Source organism: Panonychus citri, unplaced genomic scaffold (genome assembly GCF_014898815.1).
Source record: "Panonychus citri isolate SS breed McGregor unplaced genomic scaffold, ASM1489881v1 Contig00120, whole genome shotgun sequence".
Classification (NCBI taxonomy): domain Eukaryota; kingdom Metazoa; phylum Arthropoda; class Arachnida; order Trombidiformes; family Tetranychidae; genus Panonychus; species Panonychus citri.
This window is the reverse complement of record NW_026515525.1, coordinates 295,640-322,948: the sequence shown is the minus strand read 5'-3', so window position 1 is coordinate 322,948 and position 27,309 is coordinate 295,640. Positions and strand designations below refer to the sequence as shown.

Here is a 27,309-nt window from a genome sequence, read left to right as displayed (position 1 = left end):
ATGAAACTTACCAGAAACGCTAATTTACATGTTGATTGTTTTAATTGGCTCTCTTTTAAGGAAATTAAAACTTGTAATCACAATTAGTTGATTTGTTTTCTTTCAATTTGTAACTTGATTTGAACAAAGACAAAAAGTAAACAAGACTGAAAGAGAGTCCGTTGCCTAGCAACTAACCAGTTACCAGAAGATTGAAATTTGTTTTCATCTCTATATTTTCACTTAATCATTTAATCACCATCATGATTAACTCATCATTACTCAATTGTATTCTTGGTCCGAGACTTTACCGTGTCCATGGAACTGCTGAGCTTACGGTGAGAAATTTAAATTTCATCTAATTAACGAGTAACAATCAATTTTTTATTCTAACCAAAGGTTTTTAGATTCACTGTTTTTGCTTTTCTCAATATTGTTGTTTACTTGTTCTTGTCTTAATGTGATTGTTTTTTTTTTCCTTGTTCAAGAGAATTAGTTGATTTTTGGTGATTGAAATTAATTCTCTGTGTTGTAATTAATGTTAATCATTGATTGGTTATTGTGTCTATTTGGTTAGTCAATCAGCTTTTTTTGTCATTTTCTTTTTTGATTGAAAATTGTGTTCATCTATAAGAAGATACTAAATATGAGGAAATGATTGAGAAAATTTGGTTGATACTTGAAAACCTTAGAATACAATTTATTGAATTACTTTCCCATTAACGAATAATAAATTTGTTCTTTTCTTTTTTTTTCTTCCTTCTATTTTGATTAGGGTCGTGATTACCAGGCCAAAGCAATCGAATCGATTAGTGATCGGATCATTCGTTTTATGGTCTTCACTTGTTCCCTTGGTGTCTATTCATCACCAATTTTACTCTTTTTCCTCCATCGCCGTGGATTCATTACCTTGAGTCCAAGTGTCTCAGTTTCTCATGAATATGTTTCCACCGTTGTTCGTCTTGGTGGAATCTTATCAATCGCTGCATTTGCTGCACTTATAACTCGAGGAGTCTCACGACTACGAAACAGTGAATATGTAAATTTCATCTCTGTTCTTAATCGTGTCAAGAAAATGTCACCAGAGGAGATGAAAAATTCAACCTTCTTGTTAAACAGATATGATTTTGAATTTACTGATTGGCCTGTTGATTTTAAATGGAATGAATCAAGTCTTGCAGAAATTGGTAAACCTCCTGTTCCATTGGCAAGACGATCTCACAATAACACTCTGGTAGATAAGATTCTATCTATTCCATGTAACGTGTTATCTTTTCTTGCTGTTCATACATTTGGCCGTCGAATGATTTATCCTGGTTCTGTTTCACTTCTTCAAACTCTTGTCCATCCAACTCTTGTTGATGGAAGAAAACGACTCGTTGAACGTCATAAGGGAAGAAGATACAAATTACTTGCACATGATGGAAATGAAATTGACGCCATGTTTGTTGATCGAAGATCAGTTGGAACAGTTGGACAAACTTTGGTTATTTGTTGTGAAGGAAACGCTGGATTTTATGAAACAGGAATAACAGTTACCCCTCTTCACACAGGTAGTACAAATTGTTGCAAGGTTAACTTTAAGTTAATTGTTGTTAATTGTTGTTTCTCAATTTCCCTTAGATTTTTCAGTTCTTGGCTGGAATCACCCTGGTTTCGGTGGAAGTACCGGAATACCTTTCCCTGAGAATGAAGTTTCTGCAGTTGATGTTGTTGTCAAGTTTGCTATTGATAAACTTGGTTTTAATGAGAAATCAATATTAATCATGGGCTGGTCAATCGGTGGATTTTCATCTTCATGGGCTGCAATGACTTATCCCAACATTAAAGGCCTCATTTTAGACGCTTGTTTTGACGATCTTTGTCCTCTGGCCATTGCTAAAATGCCTTCAACATGGAAACCGCTGGTTGTCAATATGGTGAAAAACTATTTCAATCTTAACGTTTCCGCTCATTTGGAAAGATATCCTGGTCCAATTCTTATTATCCGTCGCACACAAGATGAAATAATCAATATTCGAGAAGATGAACCAATCAAAACTAATCGAGCCAATGATATTCTCAATAAATTATTCAAATCTCGATTTCCAATTCTCATGAGAGATGATAAAGTTTGTGAAATATTAGATAAATGGTTATCTGGTGGCCTTGAAAATCAAAGTGAGTCAATATCAATATCACGATAAGAATATTATCTTATCGATTAGAAAAAGAAAACAATTATTTTTCCTTACTTTAACTGCCAATAATATTTCCTCATTTTTTTGTTCATCCATCTTCAGGATCAGTGAGTCGTAGTAAAAATGTCGATCCATCTCTTTGTATGTCGATGCTTAAATCATACATCAAAGAGGACGAAGAAAACAGGTCTCAATATCCATTAATGATCGGCGACGAGTTGGACTCAATCCAGAGAAGCCAATTAATCTTATTCCTTGTAAGTTAATTTCCAATCAGAATTACATTCAAATTCTAACTCTTCCTAATTGTCAATCTCTGTCAGGCATCTAAACATTTCGTCGATTTCAATGAACAACATTGTGCACCATTACCAACCCAAATATTTACCGAACCCTGGAATCTATTCAATGCTGTTAAGAACACAAGTTCATTGTGATTAAGTAAAATCAATTAAAGTAAAAATGGAACCAAAGATTACTGATTAACGCTCATTGCTTTTTTTTGGTGATCACAATCGTCATTAATTACTACAGTATTTTACTCTTATATAATGTAAATGTTAATCTGATTTCTTGATAACAATCAACCTACCAGATGATTTAGCTTATATTGGTTTAATTTGTTTTTCTTTCTACTTTGTAAATTGTTTTTCCAATATTATTCAAACAAAGACTAATTTTTGTCAATGAGCAAACTTAATGATCTTTGTTTTGATTGGTAAAAAAAAATGCTCGTAAATCTATTTACTACATAATAGTAAACTCTTTTCGATAATTTTCTCAATGAGAAAACTCAATTGATTGTCATCTTTATCTTCCTAACTGTTGATTGTCCAGAGGAAACTTTTTTCTTTGGAGTTTCAATTGTTTCCTCATTTCATTTCATCGTACAGATTACATGGGAATTTCAATCTCACTGATTTATCTCAAATCCTCTTTCATTGAACCGAATCAACAACTAATTAATTAAACGAAACAGTATTCATTCAACAACAATTATTTAAGAATTACAATCAGTAATCATCATGATGGATCAATTTTTGTAATGGTCAAACTATTTTACTAAATTAGATTCTCGATTCAAATAAATTGCATCAGTTCAACTTGAAGGATAATCTAAATTGTCTCTACATGTTAAACAAATTAACCATTGAGTTTATTATCCTCATCTAATCAATTGTTTTAAGTTGATTCTCCTTTCATTGTTTACAGTTTACTCATCTTTAACTTATGTAATAACAATAACAATCAATTGTCTCAATTATAATTACTTAAATTACTCCGATTCAATAAAGATAAATAAACAAAGGTAACAATTATATTGTTTTGCCTCAACTCGGGGAATTAACTGATTGTCGTTGCAACGATAATTACAAAGGTCTTGATCATCTAGTTGATTGTAAGTTTCATCGATGAAAATTTTTCTCGTGATTGGATATCCCAATAATCACTGATTATTAATAGTGATTCAAATTGATCCATTTCTCATAATGATTGTTTATTGGATGAAGATGATTAGTTTAATTGAGCAAAGCTTTAGGGTTGGTCCGGTAACTAGTTCAATTTAGATTAATCTGAATTAATCTCGATGGATTGTAAATCGTTAAATTTCTGTAGTGACATCTAATGACTGATCAAATTGATTTTAAATTTGAATCAGTTATTATCTGTGTTAAGTTAGTCACCAATTGAGGTTCTATTTAGATTAATCAAGATTTTCAAGATCTAAATAAGTTCTAATTATTCGAGTCATTTGAACAATTAATGAATTATACGTTGCTATTCAAGTGAATAGTAACGAAGATGAGCATGATCAATTAAATTTACATTAATATTCAAAATGAATACCAATGTTATGAACATAGATTAAATTAGATTAAACCATATCAATATTGATTAAAAACCAGTTACCGGACCAACCCTTAGTTACAGGATTACAATTAATCTGATATCTTGTGCGATCTGTGAGACTAGATAATTTGAGTTAATTGTTTGATAACAGGAAGATTAACTTTAATTACTAAATTATGATATTTTGTCGTTCCTTGTAAAGTATATAAATGTATCTAATTTTCTAGAAGTTATTAGTTGACAGTTTCTCATTGTCATCATGATGAAGTTTTTAATTGTTGCTCTACTTCCTCTGATTGCTACTGTCCATGGACTTGACAATGGCCTTGCCCTTAAGCCTCCGATGGGCTGGTTATCATGGGCTCGATTTACTTGTGTAACTGATTGTGCTAAATATCCTGATACTTGTATTCATGAAGATTTGTACAAACAAATGGGCGAGAAGTTGATTAAAGATGGCTACGTTGAACTTGGTTATGATATTGTGGCCATAGACGATTGTTGGTCAGAATATGAGAGAGACAATGAAACGAAGCGATTAGTTGCTGATAGAACTCGATTTCCAAGTGGAATTAAAGCTTTGGCTGATTGGATGCACTCGAAAGGACTTCGACTTGGTCTTTATGGGGACGTTGGTCCGTTGACTTGTGCAGGGTAAGTCGAATGTCCAAATCTTCGGGTAAAATTTTAATTTTTTCGGTTCTAATATGATGATTTTATCGACAGCTATCCTGCACAGAATGGACCTGGGGATGGCTTCTTCGATATCGATGCTCAAACATTTGCCGAATGGGGAGTCGATTCCTTCAAATTTGATGGATGTTTCGAAGATCCTAAAAACTTTGATGTACTTTATCCCAAAATGGCGACTGCTTTCAATAAGACCGGTAAGCTGATCTAATGGACATTTTGTTTTTAATCCTCATACGATTAATCAATCTTTTCTCATCTAAAAATTGCTAAGGTGCTCCAATAATTTATCACTGCGAATGGCCATTGTATCAATTCAACGCCAACATTACTCCCAATTATGAATCAATCTCAAAATACTGTAACATGTACAGGAACCATGATGATGTTTGGGATTCATGGAGTAGTGTTTCCAGTATTATTCAATTCTATGGAGATTATCAAGATACTTTCGGACGTTACAATGGTAAACTGAGATTTTGCTTCATTGATCATTCATCTATAATTTAATCCTTTTGTGTTTAACTATTAATAGGACCTGGTATGTGGTTAGATCCTGACATGTTGATTATTGGTAACTTTGGATTATCTGAAACTCAATGGGAAACTCAAATGTCTTTCTGGTCAATGTGGTCATCACCTTTGTACATGTCAAACGATTTACGAAGAATATCAAAAAGAGCTAAAAAGATTCTTAAGAATCGTCGAGTGATCGAAGTGGATCAAGATAGTCTTGGTAAAATGGCTCGAAGAATGGTCTATGATAACCCTAAGGGCAAAGTGAGTGAACACTTGATGAATCAACCAATGAATATTAGTAACTTATGAAATTATATTCCAATGTTAGGATCGTCATTTCGAAGCCTGGACCAAGGAAATGGCCCAAAGAGACGGTAAAACCATCTACGCCGTTCTTTACTACAACGATCAACCTCTTGGTAATCCTGAATATGTAAGTTAACAATCAAATTCTTCCTCTTTAATCAACTAATTGCTCTATTTTTCCTCTTTAAATTAGTTCACCGTTTCAATGAAAACACTTCTTCCAAATGAAAATTCTGACTCTAAATTCAAAGTCGTCGACTTATGGGAAGAAGACGAAGACGACGCTCGAATCGGTACTTTCCAAATGTCCGATTCATTAGAGTTAATCGTTAATCCTTCCGGAGGCTCTCGAATGGTTTTATTGACCCAAGTCTAAATTGTAAACAATCAACTGTACAGCTATTATATCCTTTAATCATATCGAAATTAAATTTCCAATTTAACCTTAAAATCTGCTTCAAATTTAATGAAATACTTGTTGATTGATATTAGACATTAACAAGTACAAGTATTAAGAAACAATCAATGAAACTGAAAATATCATAATCAGTATATTCTGGTTGATTGTAACAATCGTTCATTGATAAATTAACAAGGAACAGGAGGAAATTGTTATTTATACTCAACACAATTAAATTAAATAAAAGTGATCAAAGATTATCACAATTGAAATAATAACCTTCAAGTTAATCAAGTTACCTTGAGAAAAACATTGTCAAAACAATTGGATTAATCATTTGGCTTTATTGTCTAACTGAACATTAATTTATCAATGTTACACTCAAAGGAGTTGTCAAAATAGACAATAAACTAATTGTAATTAACTCATTTATCTTTTTTTTCCTCTTAAATCTTATCAAAACAAAATTGATTTAGTTTTTGTCAAAATAAATTATCAGTAACAATTTATTGTTATCATTTCAGATGCTTTTCCAAGTTTAAATACAATCAGAACAATTTATTTTCCATTCAGTTGATTGTTGATTCAGATTTAATTTGATGATTAACTTTCTCCTCTCATTGCTGAGATTTCATAAAAGTTAATAAGCTTAACTAACTGATCAGATTGGATTAAGTTTAAATTGTTGACCATTTAAATGAGAAAACTTCATGACAGTTAGTTGATTGTTGGTAAAGTTTTCAAACAAATTTTCAATATTCTTGTGATAATATTAATAAATCAACTGAATCCAAATCAATGATTGAGTTAATCTGATTAGTAATATTTACTATTAGACAAAAAAAACAACGAGAGAAATTAAAATAAATATAAATTAGCAATTAAATGCATAAATGTACATATTAATACATAATGATAACAGTAATTAAGACTATTGCAATTTAAAGCAATTCTGATTTCATCTAATCATGAAGGGAAACATTATCATGGTCCAATTTGAATCACTGGTGTCAATTTAAATTAACTATCTCAATATATTCAAATGATATTTTCTTATGGTCCGATTTTGTATTTTGGTCAATTGGAGGTGAGATTAAAAAAAACTCCAGGGATGGTCATCGTTGATTATCATTGGTCACTTGATGATATGTTAGTCCTTTGGAGATGATATTGTAATTGTACATTTAGTAATCAAAATAATTAGTATAAGAAGTAGGATATTATGATGAATTAAATTATAATGATTACTGGACACAACCAACAACAGGTTAACTGTAAATGACTAGGGTAAAGGCGATGATGAAGGTGATGAAGATGATGAAGATGATGAAGATGATGATGAAAATCATGACGATGACTTAATTTGAAAGATACTATGGCGTTCATTTAATGGATCCTTGTTTACTTGATTATCATCAGATTTGAAATACTTTTTTCATCATAATTTCATCTCAATTTGAAGCTCAACAAAATCTCATCATCATCACTTAGTTGACTTTTGATTGTCAAAATAAATTATATTTACTTTGTCAACTTTCATTTGATTGTTACCAAATTGCTTGACTACCTTTAAATTAACCAAGTGAAACTCAATTCATCTAGAATCTTGATGATAATAATAAGATGATTGGTGAATTTTCAAAGTTTTTCCTTGCACAATTTAAAACATTGATGAAAATATTCCGATCAGAACAATAACCAATATTATCAAACATATTAAGATCATAATCTGTTTCTGTGGAAAAGAAATCAAAAAAATCATATTAGTTTTGTGATAACAATTAACCAACCAGAAAATAAGGAAAATCGAGTCACAATTAGATGATCAAAATCGGTAAAAATCTTGGTTGTAAACGATTACATTTACTGAGCACAATACGATAACCTTTGGATATTTAAATGCTATGGTGTTTCTATTACTGAGAATTGATACAAAATGATTAACTTGTTTAAAGTTAATTTGCATCTTAATCAATCTCTCATTTTAACTCATTTCAAATCTCGTTAACTGGTTAGTTTAATGATGAAGATAATTCTCATTGATTAGATGAATGATTAACTTTGTATTCAAATGTATTCACAAGTTATTCTTGATTCTTTTTGTAATATAAACATTTCCAGTCATCATCGAGTTAGTAACTTGTTCATGAACTTGAATACTAAATTTGAGTAAGATGAATATTCATTCTGAGTAAATGATCAATCGAGAAGCACTGGAGTAAAAATGATTTACACACTTCTCCAAGTTTCATGATGATGATCATGAGCATCAACTGAAGATGATAAAGTAGAAAATAACAACATTGGAAATGAAACAGAAGATGATGATGAAAAGACAAGGATGATAATATTAGTAAGTACAGATGAAACAGGAAGGTGAACTTGATGAAGAAAATGATGATGATGATTAAGAATTAGAATCAAGATGACAACTTGTAATTAGATTTGATTATCAAGAAAAACATTCATCATCAATTCAATATCTTCCATTTGGGTTTCCATTACTGATTCTTACTCTTCGAGCCTTGGACTGATATTCACGGGCTTTTTTGGTGTCTTGTTTGGCTGTTTCAATATATTCTCGAGCATGTTCAACATGATACTCTATCCGGTCAATCATTTCACCCTGGAAAAGGAAAAGAATAGAAAAAATATAAATCATTAAACGAATAAAATTAACATGTAAATTTACAGAAAAAAACAATTCGCCATGAAAATGTAAATGCGATTCACTTGGAATTGAGTTGAAACAATTTAGTTAATTCTGTTTATCCTCAGTAATAATAGTAAATAAAATTTACATGAAGATTGAAAAACCTTAAAAGTTCATATTTGGATTAATCAGAAATCCCTGAATTGAATTTGATTAACCTTCTAATTTAATTGTAACACTCAAAGTTACAAGTTGTCAATATGTTCATTGAACATTAAAAATAAATATCATTTGAAAGCATCTCAATAAACCTTGACCTCAAGGTGGATTTAATTAACATGTTAATTATTTTGATGCAACTTTTCAGGATCATCAAGGATTAGCTAATATTATTTAGGTTAATCAGTTGAATATTTTTTTTCCATGTATGAAGAATCAACTAAATTAAGATTTCAAGTTGATCAGTGGCTAATTAACATATCATGATGAAACTAATGAGATACAATTCAGGGAATTTCACCAAGACCTCAGACTTTTGGGAGTTTGAGCGATACTCGATTGTCGTATTTGAATATCAAGGTCATTCTTGTCGTTCTTTCAGGATACAATTTCAAGGTCATTTGATGGTCAGAATCGACTCGAATGCGGAAAACAATCATGCACCCAAAACAAGAAGAGTCTGAGGTCTGAATAATCAAAAACTTGCTGGAAATTTGGTGAAATTCCCTGTACATATATTGATTGACAATCGATTAATTAAAAAGTAAATCAATTATGGTAAAAATAATTTTATCTTGTTAATCTTAATTAACTCGGTGAATTTCATTAACTATGATTAGTAATGTTTTCAGTCTATTTATTGACAATTAACTAGATCAACTTACACTAATTGGAAATACTCTGGGTACCATTGAGAAAACATTTCAACAATTAATATTAATCATAACTAATCAACTAATAATAATAATAATATATAACATTTATATTGAGTTGAATTGGTAAGTTAGTGATTGTGTGTATTTGTTTACAATCAAAATACAATTAGTAAACAATAATGATTCCAATTGAATTAGTAAATTAATCCAATTGATCAGATGTATTAATGTTTCTCTCCGTAGCTCTTTCAACAATCAAGTTAATCATAGATAAAACCATTAATATTATAAATATTGAACGAGAAACAATTTAATATTAACACAAGTGAGACTTTGATTAATCATTTTTCAAAATGATCAATCAAATTGGTCTAATCATTTTTTTTCCTCGACTAATATTTTCATTATTATTATCATTATCATTTAGTATTCCTATTCAGTTACCTTGTCAAATTGTTATTAATACAAAGATCATTTATCTGGAAATTATTTATATATCGTTGGGGCTTTTGCTCTTATCATTAGGTTTTCTTTGCAACGGAAATTTGGAGCAAAAAGATTACAATTATTAATATTAATCATTATTACCATGATAATAATCACATATGATTTGGTACAGTTGATAATCAAGAACACAATCAAATCAAGTGTAAAAATGTATTCGATTTTTAATCATTTCAATCTGAATAATGATCCAACTTGAAGCTCCAGAGTTTTTTTTTCAGGGTGATTATTGAGTTTTCTGATATAATTATAATTGCAATGTGTTAATTGTTGGGCAAATTGGTAAATATTGATAATTACAAAAGTCTAGAACTTGAATTTTATGGGAACAGTTTATGATTTGGATTAAGAATCAAAGTTTACATAGTGATCTTTTTTTTTCGAGGATAAAAAAGTTATATAATATTCAAATGCTAATGAAACAGTTAGAATGTAACAATTTAATATAAATGGATTTTGATTAAATTATTATTAGATTTATTATTATAATAAGATAGTTGCAAGGTAGTGGGATAGGAAAAGTTTCATGGTTTTTTTATTCATTGATTTGAGTTGGTCTATCATGGGAATTGTGAACATGATTAGAATGATAAATACGAGGGAAAAAAGGTTATCACAATTAGGTGATAATCATCTGATAAATAATCTCTTTTGTATGATTGAATTATAATCAGATTAGTGAAACAATTACTTATCGAATATCAGTTTGTGTGTATGTGAACTAAATCACAATTAATATTGGGAAAGATTTTCATACAATAATATTTACTATTGATTGAATTCTCATTGGGAATAGTGGATAAATAGACTCCTGTTTTTGAATGAAAATTATTCAGACAAAAATGAACAACCAAATTCACATGAAAATATTAATAAAATGGTAAAATAAACATTGAAAATAACAGAAAACTAGACCATCAGTTTTAAGGTTGAATAATTCATAATGCTAATTACTGATAGAGAAAAACAGAGAATTTAAAATTCAGGTAAATTTTGAAACCTTTCACTGAATTATCATGAGAATCTGATTGGAGTGAATTAAGTAAAGTTTCTCAGAGATTTTGTTATTATTCAGATTCAGTGTTCTAATTAGAGTTGGTAAATTAGGATCAATATCAAGATGATTATTATCTTTTCATGTTCATTGATTGAAATTGAAAAATAAACCCAGGGAATTGTTATCATCATGTTATTTGAATATGGAAGCAAATGTAAATATTTGTTCTGATGAAAAAAAAAGAAAAGGTGAGTTCCGTCATTGAATATAAGGTGACAATCGACAATGAGATTGATTCTGATGAGTCTTTCAAATGGACCACTTTAATGGTTAACAATAACTGACCATTGGCCATTATATATTGTATATTTCAAGAGTTTGTCTAAACAATGAGAGAGAAAAAATCAAGAGGAAAAAAGGTAATCCTGAATTTTAAGTATCTACTCAGGATAACATGAAAAGAAATGAGGTGAATAAAACTCAGAATTTCATCAAGATAATCAACATGAAAATAACTTGAAGATATTAACAGTTTCACCTTCCTCCTAATTGTGATCAATACTCTGAGTTTATTATACCGTGAAAATTATAAGGGGACAATTAAATGATTGGTTCATTTTGTTCAACAATCAAACTGAACGTAAACTCAATTGATCATGTTCAACTTTTCATTGATAGAAACTTTTGTTCATCATAAAATCTTGTTAATATAATGTTAATATTGGTTTTCTCATGATTTAATTACAATCTGATTCAATATAACATGTAACTCATTTGAAACATCATTAAGATCACTAGTTTCATCATTTATTGCTGGTAACCAATTAATCTTGATTGAATTTATATATCTTATTCAGATTATCTTATTCAACGTTTACGTTTATATTTATCATCTAATCATCGTAGTCGATTAAATTGCTAAATTGTTGAAGAAAATATCTCATTCCTTATGATTACAATTTAAATGGAAAACTAGATGACTCTGATTGTGTTTATTATGATTTACTCATGGTAATCAAATGATAACAAGAAAAATGAAGAACAAAACAAATGAATTTGTATTGAAAATCTAATTATCTTAATTGTTAACATAATAATTGATAAAGATCATTTTATATGATGAGAGTCGTAGAGGTTTTTGTTGTAACAATTTGTACACAACAACAAATCAAATAATCATTTTCATGAGAACGTGAGGTTTTCAATGATAATATGATTAATTTTTTACCTTTTCTATCAAATGTTATTAAATTTATTTCATAATACAAATGATTAAACCTTAAAAACTTGACATACAATTTAATTGTCTTCTCAATCAACTCCAACCCTAACGATTTTTGGTAATTTCTAGTGAAAGTGATTAATATACAATTAGTTAATTTGTGATCACAATTTGAATGTATTAAAGGTTCAATTAACATAAGATATGAACACACATTATGCTAATAGTTATTACTTTTCATCTTAATTGTGAAGGTAAATCAAGAAATAAGGAAATGATCATAAACTCATTTGCTTATCATAATTTTATTTTCAATACAACAATTGATTAAGATGTAGATTGATTTAGATAATGATGGTAAACAATTAGCAAAATGATGGAAACCTAAATTGATTCAGATAACCTAAGGAATAACTAATCTAATGATATGAAAGGAAAAAAAATCATAAATGAATCAATTTGTATTCATTAGAAAGACAATATCATCATTATGATTATCTTTGAGTAATTACAAATCAAAGCTGAATAATTGGAAAACTCTAACTAGGAAATAAAGAATCAGGTAAATTGTTTATTTCATCATCATCTTCATGCTGATTTTCATCATGATAATAATAGAAATGAAGATGTTGCTTCATGTATTGAGCTTAATGTATGCTTTTATAGCCTTTCTTGGATCCTTCAGAATTAAGGAAACGATTCCATAATCAATTCAATCCCACTTAAGAATAAAGTAAAAAATAACTCATGATAATGCATAATATTCATCATATTATGATATCAGATACACGCTGTTGAATTGAATGCAACACAGAATCTGAATTATCCATCACTTATCATTTGTTATCATCAATAATCAAGCTCATTCCTATTACTTCATTATGATTATTATCAAAATTTTCATGTACAAAATGAATAATTTACAGGTAGACATTGTATTCATCGTTCAATTATCAATCTAATAAATGTTGACCACGAGGTTTAATCAAATCTATTTACTATTTACTTTATATTAGTTTTAATCATGGTCACTGAAATATCATAATCATGTTAATCTAAACGAGGTAATATTTTTCACTCAATGAGTTTACTTTGAAATAATGATTATGTTTGAAATTGACAAGTTGAATTGCATGTGATGAAATGATTAACCAATGGATTAACATTTATAGAGTGACGATAATCATTGTAATTATGTCAAAATAAATTAAATGGGTCAATTTACCTGACTTTCTACCAGCATGGCCATATCCATGAACATATCATGCAACTCTCTTATACTATTTTCTAATTTGATAATATCAGCGTGACGAGCTTCAATATCGGCTAAAGTTTGTCGTGCTTGTTGAGTATCCGTCATGATCTGTGAGACAATTTAAAAGAAATGTCAATTAGTCAGTAATTAGAAAGTAATTGAATATATTGTTAACATCATCATGGTCGATATTAAGATGGTCGAGCGCTTCTACTTCTTCGAGGTGGTAAAATGTTCAAACAAACTTACACCTTGCGTGAAAATGGCCGGATTGCCGCTTTCGAGCATTTCTTCCAGTTCTTCATTGGTTGTTGATTTACCGGCTACAATTAGTTGTATCAGTACCATTGTAAAAGTAAAAGGAAAATGTATATTAATGTATTGGTTAACTTTTCGCTGTTGTTGGTTTGTTCAAAGATCACAATCAATTTAATAACTGGCAACAGTTAATTCATTGTAATTGACAGAACTACTCACTTATTTCTAATTGTCTTTGAATTCTTGCTTTACATCTTTCACGATAATCTGTCTGAGTTTTGTTATAATCTGTCATTACAGCAACAAACTTTTGAGATAACATTGAATGTTGAGTCTTCCTGATCCGGAAATCAGCTGACATTATATTAGATTGTTCCAATTGTTCAATACATTGTTCCATAGCTGTGTTATCATTAAGACATAATAAAATAATATAATCCAATCATCAATAATATTATTATTACAATCAAAAGAATATAAAAAAAAAGTAATAACATTGAGACCAACATTTCAGTTTTCCACGAACTCGATTAGCTGTTTTCTTTATATCAGCCATAAGATCTTCTAATTGTTGCTTTGCCCCTTATATAATAATAATAAAATAGATAAATTAACGTCAATTAATTGTAAATAATTAGTAGAAAACAGAGTTAATCAACTTACTTTCATCGGTTTGTGGGGCTGAGAGTATTGCAGAATGGATTTTTTTAACTTCCTCTACATTTGATTGCATTTTGTCAATATTTTCACGAATCTCTTCAACCTATTGTATTTTTATAATTCCAATTGAAAAGGAAAGAGGAGAAAACAAATGATATTATAAAATAATTAATAGTAAACGTCATCAAATGATCAACAAAAATTTGAGTTAATTAAAACTGTCATTCACAATGAAAATCATAACGATCATTATGATTACCTCTTGGAAAAATTGTTCCATATGATCAGTTGAAACTTCAACACCAACAACAACTTCATCATCTTCGGTGATTGCCTGTAATTATTTACAATGAGAAAACGAAACAATTAAGACGAAGAAAATTAAAACAATTAATTTGATTGAATTGAGATAATAATAAAAATGAGAATAAGAATTGAATGAATTCTTGATGAAACTTACCGCTTTAAGGGCTGATAATCTGTCTTTTATCATGGTGATTGTGTTGATCAGTTGATTTAATCAATTTTACCAAATGTAAAACATTAAAACAATTTAATTGTTGTTTAAATTGTTTCAAGTGTTAATCCGTCGCGTTCACTCAATTTAAATTGTTTCACTTTTGGTGTGGGTTGTACTCCTTTCACTGTTGATTGTTGTAACAATCAACTGGTTACAAGATGATTGGATTAAGTGTTAACTGGTGTTTCTGTTATTGTCACAATTGACAATAATTGTAAATATTGATTAAACCTTGTAAGGACACTTAATTGTAGTAACAATTAATTTAATCACTATAGAAAAAGAAAATTGATGAGAAAAAGATTTGTTAGGTTTGACTGATTGATGGAAGTTGTCAATAAACAAGATTCACAATCAAGGAGATTCAACTGGTTGAAATAAAAGTAACAACATAGATTAACAAATTCTCTCTATTTGGATTAACAATTGTTGTTGTTGTTGTTGATTAAAAAGGAGAAAACATTACTTTAATTGAGGAGAAAATGTTGTTAATCAAAGTGATTCGATTGATTGTTGGCTAATGATGTCGATGAAAATGATGGCAAGGGTAATATAAGTGTGATTATATTGTAAATAAAAAAGGGAAAAGATTTGTATCAATTGTGTGTGAGTGTATTATAAATGGATGAGAGAGACTGATGATTAAAAGATGACGATAACAAGATGTTATAACAGAATATGATGATGAGAGAGATGATTGAAAAAGACACTGGCACAAAATGAACGGAAGTGAATCTGTGATACAAATAACAGGAAAATGAATGAATCCAAATAGAGACACAGAGATGTGAATGTAGATTTAGGGAGAGAGAGAGAAGTTAATGTTTTGTGTATTAAACGAGAAATGAAACAAATTAAAAAGAGAAAATGAAATTTAATTTAGTTGGAATAATGTTATTCACTTTTCTAGGTTAAAATTGATATTAAATCGCTTTTGGAATTGGTAGTCATCATTTACTCGACTGATGCTGGTTGTTGATTTTGTAATGATTATAATTGTTGGTGGAGCTTTTTGATTGCCTGGTTTTGCTTATAGATGAGAGATTAACACATAAACAATTAGAGAGAGAGAGAGAGAGAGAGAAAAGTAAAAAATAGTGAAAAAAAACAAAAGGGAAAATGGTAAAGGGAAGAGGAAAAGACGAAACTGGTTGACTGGTGTTTTCTGGTTCACTGATTGTTGATTAAGGTGAAAATGATGGAGATGATGACGAAGATGATGATGATGATGATATTCACACGGAAGATGATTGCGAAATGGAAGGTAAAGATTCTGGTGAAAATGAACGATTCGCAATGAGAACAATGTAAACAATGAGAATGGATTTTGTCACAATCATTTGGAGAAGAAAAAAAAAATTGTAAAAATTGATAATTGAAAGAAAATGTTGTTTACAAATCGCTTGAAGTGTTACGTAAGATTTACGAGTAAACTAATTAGTGACTGACTAGATTAATGGAAATTCTCATTGATAATTGGGATCAATTATCGTAAATATAAAATGGAAACAATGAATCGACATAAAAAAGAGATGAGATTGTTATCCATTGATGGAAGCAACATGGATCATGAACATGGAACTTGGAACTTGGAACAGAAAAGAAAATAAAAACTCTGTTTATCATCTATCTGTTGATTCTGTTTAAAGTTACTCAATTTCCTTCGAATGGAACTCACTAAATATCTTCTCTTTCTTTTCTTCTCTTTCTCTTTCTCTCTCTCTCTCTCTTCTTCTAATCATCATCATCACCACCGTCACTCTCACTCATGTTCAGCTTGATTGTTGCACATTTAACATGAGTAAACCTTATTAACTGTTGGGGTCTACAAAAGGTTCATTGGTAAGATGAATACACTTGATAGTAATTCGGCTAATTAGTTTTCAGTCTTTCAATTTATCTTTCGGTTACCAGCTGATTTCATGGAATCTCCAAAGATTAATGGTTAATTATTGGTTTTACTATTTAACTACGAGGATAATTGTTCTGTTTACTTTCATTCATTTACTTTTATACTCTTTGTTTTGTTACGCTTTTAATATTAGTTTGAAAATCTCAATCATCAATTACAATTTTCGATAGTCACAATGATCAATCGGATTGATTGTTTGTATTATTTGGAACATTCAAATTGTTATTATGTTATTTTTGCAATTTGATTTGATTTTAGTTTTGTTTTGTTGAGAAAAAAATTGACACCATTTAAATAATTGTTCAAACGAGTAAATTGATTTAACTGTAATTGAAACTATTAATAGATTATGTTACAATCGATTGATTTTTACAATGGGGATTCTAAAATTTAAATTGGCTATATGATTGTTATTATGATGGTTTGGTTTCTTTTAAATTGTCAACCATTGAATCTAAATTGTCCATGTCTTTGAATGAGACATTTGCTGATCCTCTTCTTGCGGGTTTGGGTTGTGACGGGTCGGGTTTCCATCCGATGAAATTGACCACTTGGAATGTCGCTGGAACATTTCCGGAACTATCGCCATAGACTTCACGATAAATCGCTGCTGCGGCTAACATTGAATCTCTATCGAGATGAGACTGTCGATTCCAGGCGACATTACTTTCGGCCATTGATTGAAGGTCGAAGATCAATTCAAACATGGATGGATAGTTAACCTTCATTTCTTCAACATCGATAGTTAGTAAATTAAAACCTGCTCGATTAAGTAGAGCTCCAATGTCGGTGGGCTCAACAAATGGTGAAATGTGAGGGGCGAAACCACCAAGTCGCTCGTTTTCAGCTAATTGCAGAGAACATCTTAACTCGTAAAGAGTTTGACCACCGAAAAGAGCTCCAAGAAACACTCCGTCTTTTATTAAACATCGATTGACCTCTTTGAACAGTTCAGGTAACTTATTGACCCAATGCAAGGAAAGACTGGACATTAATATATCGATGCTTTCATCTCTGAAAGGTAATTGCTCGTCATCAGCTAAAACCATTGATGTGTAAATATCATCGGGAAGTTTAACTCGATCCTAAAGTAAATCGATTGAATTTGAAAAAAAAATTATTTCATTTGTTTCATTTTCTTAAAGGAAAAGTGACATTTAAGAATTTCTGAGAAGACGATCAATTGAACACTTACTAGATTCGAGACTGAAGTATCACATAGAAAAATATTTTCAACGATCTCCTGAAAGTAAGAAAAAGCCCATTGCGTTAATGACCTTTTCGAATTTAGTTTTACACAAAAATTACTTTGGTTAAATGCTGCGAAACGAAACCACCTCCGGATGAAAGTTCGACTGCATTGGTGAACAATCGTTTGATGTCCCAAACTCTGTCAGCCATTCGATAGCCAAATTCTTCTTTCACGTATTGGTACACCGGAAAATCCTTCGATTTGGCCAATGATTCTCTCTGGAAACGTTTAGCATTTCGATCGAAAACATTTCCTTTCTGTTTACTTTGATGCTTGGAGGTAACAGCTGATTGAGAGATCATTTGATTCCCTTTTATGTGCTGAGGTTTGTTCGAGTTGGATGGACCAGTTGAGTACAGAGAAAGAATATGAAATGAAGGCCTCAAAGATGATCTGAACAACGAACATCCGGTCGATTTAATCATAGTTGTGGAACTTTTTGTTATCTGAAAGTCAATGAGAAAAGAAATTAACACGTGCAAATGAAAGTAAACAAACATAGAAAAGAGAATGGGATTTACCTGTTGAACAATCCAAGATAAGGTTTTTGTGGATCGATGAGATTTGATTAAATAACCAAATCAAATCAGAAAACAATCAGTCGATCAAATCATCAAATGGTTTCGTTTGTGTAACTCAATCAACATAATTTTCAATGAAAATTTTTCATTCGCTTGTAACCAAAGACTCAACTCTTTCTACTTTTGTCGCCATCTATCAACTTCCATTCACATTGAATTGTTAAAATCAATTTTTAATTTTCATTAAAATCATGAAATTAATTACATAAAATTTGGTACCATTCAACAAATTTAACATTTTATTATTACAATTAACAACTGAAGACTTTTTAATGTCCTAATGATTTTTTTCTGGCTGATGCTCGTGTCGTCATTGTGTGAGTTGGCATCGGGGTTTGATCTTTGGGCTTTCGGGATCGCCGACGACGGACACTTTCATTCATGATGCTTGAATCGGTAAAAGGTGTTTGAGTTTCTTGTCCAGAATGGAATCTGAGATTAAAATTAGATAAATTTAAAGAATAAATAATAATAGAAAGAGATGAGATAAGAATTGATTAAACTTACTTTTCACTTTTTGGTGTACTTGGTTCTTGTGATGTTGATTGTTTTGTTGATGAGAAATTCGGTAAATTTTTAGCATAAGATTCAATCATCGCTGAAATAATCATTCCACTTTGAAAGAGATCATCATCATTCTCATCGCCACTTGTTGATGTTGAAAAACATAAATCTTTATATTTTTGAGCTTCATCTAGTTTACCATTTAATAGGAGACAAAGAATCGCTTGGAGTTTGGCACCTTTGACACTGGATTTGTTCATTAGATAATCGACTAGTTGATCTTGTTCAGATGAATTCAGAGGTAATTGAGCTAGTTTAGAAATAGATTTTGCTTGTTCACAAGAAGTAAAAAGATCAATAAGAGATTTAGTTCCATCCTTACGCCAATGTTGATAAGCTTGGAAAACTTGACGATTAGACGAAATAGAATCGAACATAATTGTACGGACAATATTATAAATAAAAGGATATTAATAAGATGACAAGACAATTAGAAAATTTAATTAAAAGGAAAAAAGATAATCAGAATTAAAATAGAAATACAATTGTGTGTAATTGTTTGTTTATAAGATTTTGAAAGAGAGAAACAAAATAACTTAGAAGATGATCTGCAGGTGGCGCTGAGGGTAAGAGAGAAAAAGAAAATCGAATGAGCCAATCGGGTGAAAGTCTAAAGTCAAACGCTACGAGGACTCAATCGGGTAGCCAATGAGATCGAATGGAAAGTGAATCTTTGGTATAAATACTTGTGGTGGTTTATTTTGAAAATTATTCTCAAAATTGTTGATAGTCTTTCACTTTGTCACTTTGTGAATTTCATTCTTATTCTTTCTTCTTCTCGTTAATTTCAACTCAATTCTAATTACTAATCATGTCTGGACGTGGTAAAGGAGGTAAAGGTCTTGGAAAAGGTGGTGCCAAGCGTCATCGAAAAGTTTTACGTGATAATATCCAAGGAATCACCAAACCAGCCATTCGTCGTTTGGCAAGAAGAGGTGGTGTTAAGCGTATCTCTGGATTAATCTACGAGGAGACCCGAGGTGTACTTAAGGTTTTCTTGGAAAATGTTATCCGAGATGCTGTCACATACACTGAGCACGCCAAGAGAAAGACAGTAACAGCCATGGATGTTGTCTATGCCCTGAAACGTCAAGGAAGAACCTTGTATGGTTTTGGAGGTTAAGCTCATCATCATCATTCTCTTTCTTCACCACCATCTCACCTCATCTCATCTCATCAAATTCATCCATTTCATCATCATCATCTCCTTTCCTTTCTTTTCCTTTCTTTCTTTTCTCCCTTTTCTTTTTCTATATCTCTATGATGTCCCCTTTTCCTATTCTCCTTTTTCCTTAATTTCATTTATATACCAACAAAACGGCCCTTTTCAGGGCCAATTACATTTTTGACGAAAAGATTGTTTTCTCGTAATATTTGCTTTAATCCGCTACAAATTCTTAACTGATCGCGTCTTATAAATAAATAAATAAAATCAATAATATTAAAATCATATAAAATTCAAATATTCTATTATCTATTTTTTCGCTTATCACTTTCCTTCACTTATTTCAGATATACTTTTCACTTCAATTCCATTTTGTCAAATCAATTTTTATTGTTTAATATTTTAATTTAGCTCTAAGGCTTCAGAGTAATGAAAGTAGGACCAAAAATTCAAACGATTTCAGTGATTGGAATTGGCTTGACAAGCTTAGAACCTGGAACGTGAAAATGATTAACAAATTTTTCCATAATTTCAATCCTCTAAATCTGGTATTGGCTCATCATCTGAGTCTTTCTCATTATCATCCATCTCATCTAAGCCATCTAAAAGAAAGAAACAAAAGAGAAAATATAAAAATTAGCACTTTTGGCGCGTTAAATGATTAATCATCATCATCATTTCCATCGCAACAAAATGATCAACCAAATTGCCTGATGAAAACAATGTTGACAAAAAGCGTTGCGACAACTCACCAACGCCACCTAGGCCACCCATCTGTCTCATCATCTCTTCAAAGTCTCCACCAGCCCCTGGCATACCCATTCCCCCTCCTCCTCCGCCGCCCATGGGTCCGGCTTCATCATCTGAATCATCTTCATCTTTCCACTTGTTAAAATCTATTTTAATCCAATGGAATTTTTTATCTTCGGCGCTCAATCTTTTCCAATAAGGACCTTTGTCATCGACTTTGAATAAAACAAATTCAATTCCTCGTCCTCTGACACTATATTTAGATTCTTCGGTTTTAATTTCTCCAAAAAGCTTGAGGTCACATTCATATTCTTTATTATCAACACCACCTTTACCCCTAAAATAGAAAAAAAAGAAAAAAGAAAAACAATTATTAAATTGGAATCAAATTAATGGAATAATTAATTTAAATTAAGATAAAAACAGGGAAAATTAAAAACTAGAAAATTAACCAAATCAATGGCAGTTAAAATTAACTTCTTCCTCAAAGTGTTGGATAGATTTCAAATTGAAGAACAATGTGATTCAATAAAAAGGGTGGAAATTACTCATGTTACATGAAGTGAAAGATATAGAGAAATGAGAAGATATAAGAGCATGGAAATGGACTAAGAGAAAACCGATGGAAAAATGGTTACAAATGTAAAGACAATGGGGTAAGATGACGTGTTCCAAGGTCAAAATGAACAAATTATTTAGATTATCGACCATTGATTGTCATTGATTAACTCACTTGAAATAAATTGATTGCTTTTCAACTTTAATGACCGGGTTAACACAATCTTCCAAGGCAATTCTTACATAAACCAGATTTTTTCTTTGAGCCCAATAAACTGGGGGTGGAGTAGTTGCCGAGAGAAAGCAAGATTCTTCACCTTTACCAACAACTTTACCTTCGGTAGCAACTTGAGACATGATCAATTAAGAATTAGATTGAATAATATAAGAAGATTAATGAACAAATAAAACACAAAGAAAATGAAAAAAAACCAATTTCCAAGACAAAGAGTGACAATGATGTTAAATGTGGAATCAAAAGGAATCACCAACAGTATTTATCAGAGAAAAGATGTGACGTAAGAATAGCCGATCGACTATCTGATTCTCGAGGAATAAGCTATTCACCGAGCAGCCGAATTTTCAGTCAATTTGAATTCTAACATTTGATTGGTTAACTTGCGATCGGCGCATGCGCAATACGAATTTCGCATTTTCATTGAAAATTGCGGCAAATTTTCTGAAACTTAAACAAAGAAAATTTCGAAATCGATTTGGATTTGATTTTTAATTCGAAAATTTAAATTGTGTTGGTGACGAATTTGTTAGTGGAAATCTTTTTTTCGATTTTCTTTTGCATCAAATTATCCATGTTTGGGTCTAAATGAACTCTGACGAAAATCTCTGAGGTGTTAATTGCTGTTTGTTGATTGTTAATCATAAAAGTAAAATGTCGGTTGTCAATGGTGATTGTTACCTTTTCAATCCAATCGAAATTGAAGATTTGGACTGGACCAATGTCCAAATTGATTGCAAGGACAAACTGGACTCGAATTCATTGATTATTCGACCTCTTAAAATTGATGATTATGGTCGAGGTCACATTAAATTGTTGTCACAATTAACTGTTGTTGGTGATGTTTCTCAACAGGAATATGAAGGTAAGTTTAATTGTAACTCGATCTAAATTGTTACCTTAACCATGAGCTTTATTTTGGTCTTCTCAATTTTCCAGATCGATTCAAATTGATGAAAGAAACCAAACTAATTAAAACTGTGGTAATAGAAGACACTAATTCCAATCTAATTGCTGGCACAGCGACACTTTTATGTGAACCCAAATTCATTCATTCCTGTAGTTGGGTAAGAGTTAAATTGTTTTCTCCAATTGATTAACATTATAATCACTGTTTTTTTCTTTGTAATTTTCTAAATTTAACACAATTAGACTGGTCATGTACAAGATGTTTGCGTTGACAATTCGTACAGGGGAATAGGATTGGGAAAATTAATTGTTAATTGTCTCAAATTGTTAGCTCAGAAATTAGGAGCTTACAAAGTGGATTTAGATTGTGCCGATGAGAAGATCCGATTTTACAACGGACTTGGATTCAAGCAAGAGAGTGGCCGAGCTAATTACCTGGCCCTACGTTTTCCAAATTAAACAAAATCAATTCCATTGCCATTTAATTGTTCACTTTATTTAAATAAATCAAACAAAAGAATCAAAATTTTTCTCTCATTTATTTCTTCATCTCATGACAAACACATCAACCATTTTAGTCTACAAGGTGTTAATCAAATGACAAGTAATCGACTTGGTGGTTGATCAAGATTTGGATTTATTGTTGACATTTGATTGATTTTAGGAATTTGCTAATCAAATTAAGAGAAATTCAAATTTTCTTTCGTATTCAAATGATTCGTCATAGTAACAAAAAGAAGATCATATGTGAATGGGAGGAGCGAAAGTGTCGATTAGTTTTCACATGTGATGAGTTGTCTTTGAATCTTTGGTAACAATTGATTACAATTAATTACAATCAATTTGGATTTAATTGATATTTTCTCTTTCAAGTCCATTGATTAGTTGGTTTTCTTTTCTGTCTTGCATTTGTGTTGTGTTTACTTCTACTCTTTGGATAAGAGAACAACCGAAAAAATAATCCAGAGAATAATTTTATTTTTATTTTTCTTTTTTTTTTCTCTTCTAATGTTGTTAATTACTGTCATTGATTATTGTCTTTGATTATCATCGTTAGATGTTTGATTCCATTTGGTGATTATGCTGATTGATTTTCTCTGTGATTTTGTGTAGTCATCAGAATAAAGCGAATTGTTGAATTTGGTAACTTGAGGCCCTAACCTGAAATAGAAGATGAAGATTTTCCTATTCAATTTCATCTATTTAAGTAACTTAATTATTATTCAATTGTGTCAATTGCCCTTGTTAACATTTGCTGCTGATAAGCCTTCGTCTATTAAACGTGATTTGAGTTCAGATGAAGTGTCCGGTGGATCAGAATTCGATGCCATTAATCGAGCTAAATCTTCACAAAAAGACCACGAGAAAGAAGCTTTTGACAATTTCAAAGCTTTGAATGACTTTTATTATAAAATCAATTGGAATGGTCCATACAAATCAACTGGAGATTCTAAAGATTCTCCTTCTAGTTCATCATCTCAAGTGAGTAACAATTAACAATGTCACTGGTTCAATGACGATTAATAACAATAATTTGATTCTCTCCATAGGTTCCAATATCTGAAGAAAAAGATTCTCTCACAATAACTACACCCAACAAGGAACAGTATAAATGTTTTCTTCCTAGAAACAAACCAAAAGTGCGAACGTTGATTCTTCAATTTGTATTAATATGATCAACTAATCAATTGTTTTTACTTTTTCTCACTATTCACAGAATGAGATTGAAAGCAAAGAAGATCAAGCAAACAGTTTGGATCCTTACCAATTATTATTGCCCCTTTTTACGCGAGAAATTTGCTCATTCCGATTAGAACCTTATTGGAGTTATGAACTTTGTCATGGGAAATTCATTCGCCAATTCCATGAAGAAAGTTCCTCACAAAAGGTGAGAGACATTTTCGCTTCTTCTCTGACTCTCTATCATCACAATTAATAATCGATTGTCGTCAATTTGTTTCCATATTCAGACTTATTCACAAGAATATTATTTGGGTAAATTTGATCTCAATGAAAGGAAAGAAAATGAACTTGGATTCACCCAAATGGAGGAGAATTGGAATAAAGGAAAAAATGGCAGACCAACAGTTCTAATTGAAGGTGTTGCCACTCCTTATATCGAAATAAATATGACCGGTGGTACAACTTGCGATCTCAACAATCGACCTCGATTCACTCGAGTTCTTTACGTTTGCAATGATGAAGCTCGAAATGAATTGTCTTCCATCAAAGAGACTTACACATGTGAATATGAGGCCATCGTTCTCACTCCACTTCTTTGTATTCATCCCGATTTTCGAAATGATGCAATTACCGAAGAATCGATTGATTGTTATTCTCTCGGAGATTCACCAATTAAACCCAAAGGATATGTGGAATACGAAGTCGAGAATCGAACCGAATTAATGAAAAACTCACCGAATATCGACAGTAATCATGATTCTCCTTTTACAACCCAATCTCCTTGATTATGATTCTATTCTTAATCTTGTCTAATCATCCACACTAAATGAGTTTATTTCTAATTAGTAAAGAGTCTTTTTTCCTTTGTATTGATCCAATTTCACTGATTAGGTTCGAAGATACAATTTGAAATTCACAAATTGGATTTGACTAATGACGAAAGTAAGGAAATCAAAGGAGATTTTTTTCTCAACAATGAACCAACATTCGATTCTAAATTGTTGAGAGATTTTCTCACTGGTGATTATTGTCTTCATGGTGTAAATATCTTTTTCTTTGTCCTTTTTTCTTACCTCATCTTGATTATCTAGATTACTAATTAATTGTTATTTCTAGGGGACTGATTGGTGGAAATACGAGTTTTGCTATGGACATAAAATTGAACAATATCATGAAGAAAAAGGAGAAAAGAAATCAAAAATTTTATTAGGAAAATGGAATTTGGAAAATCACATCGATTGGTTGATTAAAAACCCGAACCGAAAACCGAACAAACAAAAAACACTGAAACAAGTTTCTCATCATTATGGAAATGGTGATGTTTGTGATCTAACAGGAAAACCTCGTCAAGTAGAAGTTAAATTAAAGTAATTATCTAATCTAAATAACTAATATTATCCTTCGAGTGTATGAAAATACAAATACAAAAAGGAATAGAAAAAGAAAAAGAAAACTAATCTAACTAATTGTTAATCACTTTAGATGCGCTTTTCTCGGTGGTGATCCAGAATCTGTTTCTTTGTATTTAATTGAACCAAAATCTTGTGAATATATTTTAGGAGTAAGTTGATCATGTAAATTGTTTAGAGCTTAAAGAAGCTTAATTACTTTTGTTAATCTTTCCACTCTTACTAATGTTAATCATTTTTACTTTTCTTTAAACCTTTTCTTAGGTCGAATCGCCGTTGATTTGTCATCTTCTGAGTACAATTGATGAAAATGGAATCATGAATCACCCAGATGATAATTCTGATTAATTGGAATCTATTTTTTCTCGTCAACATTTGAAATTATCTAATTACAATTGTAACATAACCAACGCTCCATTATATATATTTTTCAATTTACCAATAATAAGCATACGCAATTGAAACAATCAATTGTTTCAATTTATGTTTATAATTCACTTTATTGTTTAATCTAGATAACAATCAACTGTTATCGGTTGGACAAATGTTGCTCATTTTATATTAAATTGTAAATCATTTCCACAGGTATTATTATCATTAAAGCTCAATTCACATTTCAAGTGGCTTAGTAAACAAAGTTGCCATTATCTTAATTGCACTCTAATCAATTTGACCATATGTTTTTCCTTTCAACAATTAACTAATATAAAAGCTGAGAATTGGATGAATCGCAATCATTTTCCTTTCTTTCATCAGATGTAATGTTCTAGGGGAAAATTAAATCAGTTTGACTTTCTAATTGTTTCATTAATTGTTTTTCTCTTGTTCTTAATTGTTTCTCGGTGAGAGAATCAAGTTAAATCAATCAACTGATTTACATGATCATAACTTGGTGAAATCTTGCAAATTATCCTCATTAATTAGCGATATTATGCTGGATTTCGCGAGGTTATGACATTTGATTCAATTGGATTAACGGTTTGCACTGAAAGTGATTAAAATTCTGAAAGGTGAGTAATTTAAATTCGAGTTCATTTCTTATCCTAATAAATTTAATTGTTTCAGATACTTGGAATTGCTTTCGGTTCGCAATTCGATTGGAGTAAAATTTTATCGAAATCAAAATTTGTAGCAAACGAATGAACAATAAACTGATTGTGCCTTCTAATTGTAAACGATTTATTTACATTTTATATATTCAACTAATCGCGTTTATTGTTAATTAGATTATTTACTCTTAATCAGCGATGATAAAGGAATTAAATTGTTTAAGTGAAAGAAAATTGAAAAGCTTAAGGAAGAGAAATTCAGAGTTTGAAGATTGGCGCTTGTTCGATCTCATTGGTTATCAACTGAAGCGCCGATTGATTAACACATAGAACCGGAAGAAGACAAAGGCTTCGATGGCGGGGAAACATCGCG

At 30.7% G+C, this 27,309-nt stretch overlaps 8 protein-coding genes across 10 annotated transcripts; 5 read left to right on the top strand and 3 right to left on the bottom strand.

Annotated features, from left to right (window-relative positions):
- The first annotated feature begins 138 nt into the window (after positions 1-138).
- Positions 139-3,268, top strand: LOC128390427 (phosphatidylserine lipase ABHD16A-like). The gene is made up of 5 exons (XM_053350141.1): positions 139-317; positions 755-1,532; positions 1,603-2,139; positions 2,262-2,416; positions 2,483-3,268. The coding sequence occupies exons 1-5, from the start codon at positions 243-245 to the stop codon at positions 2,594-2,596; spliced, it is 1,659 nt and encodes a 552-aa protein (XP_053206116.1). The 5' UTR covers positions 139-242; the 3' UTR covers positions 2,597-3,268.
- A 974-nt stretch (positions 3,269-4,242) lies between these two features.
- LOC128390433 (alpha-N-acetylgalactosaminidase-like) lies at positions 4,243-5,976 on the top strand. Its single transcript, XM_053350147.1, has 6 exons — positions 4,243-4,664; positions 4,737-4,897; positions 4,975-5,166; positions 5,236-5,480; positions 5,548-5,652; positions 5,719-5,976. The coding sequence occupies exons 1-6, from the start codon at positions 4,270-4,272 to the stop codon at positions 5,899-5,901; spliced, it is 1,281 nt and encodes a 426-aa protein (XP_053206122.1). The 5' UTR covers positions 4,243-4,269; the 3' UTR covers positions 5,902-5,976.
- Positions 5,977-6,417: 441 nt separating this feature from the next.
- On the bottom strand, positions 6,418-16,539 carry LOC128390435 (syntaxin-1A-like). 3 transcript variants are annotated; one of them, XM_053350149.1, is made up of 9 exons: positions 14,810-16,522; positions 14,609-14,683; positions 14,353-14,452; positions 14,197-14,271; positions 13,909-14,091; positions 13,681-13,754; positions 13,402-13,539; positions 8,441-8,551; positions 6,418-7,660 (listed from the first exon to the last, which is right to left on the bottom strand). In XM_053350149.1, exons 1-9 carry the CDS (start codon positions 14,840-14,842, stop codon positions 7,586-7,588), a joined length of 864 nt encoding a protein of 287 aa, XP_053206124.1. In that variant the 5' UTR covers positions 14,843-16,522; the 3' UTR covers positions 6,418-7,585. The 3 variants fall into 3 exon arrangements, with proteins under 3 accessions (XP_053206124.1, XP_053206125.1, XP_053206127.1); XM_053350150.1 differs by lacking the exons at positions 6,418-7,660; positions 8,441-8,551 and adding an exon at positions 10,097-11,394 and having other exon boundaries at positions 14,810-16,539; XM_053350152.1 differs by lacking the exons at positions 6,418-7,660; positions 8,441-8,551 and adding an exon at positions 10,097-11,336 and having other exon boundaries at positions 14,810-16,537.
- Positions 16,540-17,076: 537 nt separating this feature from the next.
- On the bottom strand, positions 17,077-19,719 carry LOC128390434 (arginine-hydroxylase NDUFAF5, mitochondrial-like). The gene is made up of 5 exons (XM_053350148.1): positions 19,122-19,719; positions 18,555-19,046; positions 18,090-18,479; positions 17,977-18,024; positions 17,077-17,866 (listed from the first exon to the last, which is right to left on the bottom strand). The coding sequence occupies exons 3-5, from the start codon at positions 18,456-18,458 to the stop codon at positions 17,195-17,197; spliced, it is 1,089 nt and encodes a 362-aa protein (XP_053206123.1). The 5' UTR covers positions 18,459-18,479; positions 18,555-19,046; positions 19,122-19,719; the 3' UTR covers positions 17,077-17,194.
- A 164-nt stretch (positions 19,720-19,883) lies between these two features.
- LOC128390444 (histone H4) lies at positions 19,884-20,635 on the top strand. The gene has a single exon (XM_053350161.1). It carries the CDS (start codon positions 19,990-19,992, stop codon positions 20,299-20,301), a length of 312 nt encoding a protein of 103 aa, XP_053206136.1. The 5' UTR covers positions 19,884-19,989; the 3' UTR covers positions 20,302-20,635.
- On the bottom strand, positions 20,402-22,135 carry LOC128390439 (co-chaperone protein daf-41-like). The gene is made up of 3 exons (XM_053350157.1): positions 21,827-22,135; positions 21,096-21,430; positions 20,402-20,945 (listed from the first exon to the last, which is right to left on the bottom strand). Exons 1-3 carry the CDS (start codon positions 22,006-22,008, stop codon positions 20,875-20,877), a joined length of 588 nt encoding a protein of 195 aa, XP_053206132.1. The 5' UTR covers positions 22,009-22,135; the 3' UTR covers positions 20,402-20,874.
- Positions 22,136-22,304: 169 nt separating this feature from the next.
- LOC128390440 (probable glucosamine 6-phosphate N-acetyltransferase) lies at positions 22,305-23,312 on the top strand. Its single transcript, XM_053350158.1, has 3 exons — positions 22,305-22,751; positions 22,826-22,953; positions 23,039-23,312. The coding sequence occupies exons 1-3, from the start codon at positions 22,541-22,543 to the stop codon at positions 23,252-23,254; spliced, it is 555 nt and encodes a 184-aa protein (XP_053206133.1). The 5' UTR covers positions 22,305-22,540; the 3' UTR covers positions 23,255-23,312.
- A 267-nt stretch (positions 23,313-23,579) lies between these two features.
- Positions 23,580-26,524, top strand: LOC128390429 (endoplasmic reticulum lectin 1-like). The gene is made up of 8 exons (XM_053350143.1): positions 23,580-24,277; positions 24,346-24,435; positions 24,513-24,683; positions 24,766-25,225; positions 25,370-25,518; positions 25,595-25,845; positions 25,961-26,039; positions 26,152-26,524. Exons 1-8 carry the CDS (start codon positions 23,969-23,971, stop codon positions 26,233-26,235), a joined length of 1,593 nt encoding a protein of 530 aa, XP_053206118.1. The 5' UTR covers positions 23,580-23,968; the 3' UTR covers positions 26,236-26,524.
- Positions 26,525-27,309: the final 785 nt, after the last annotated feature.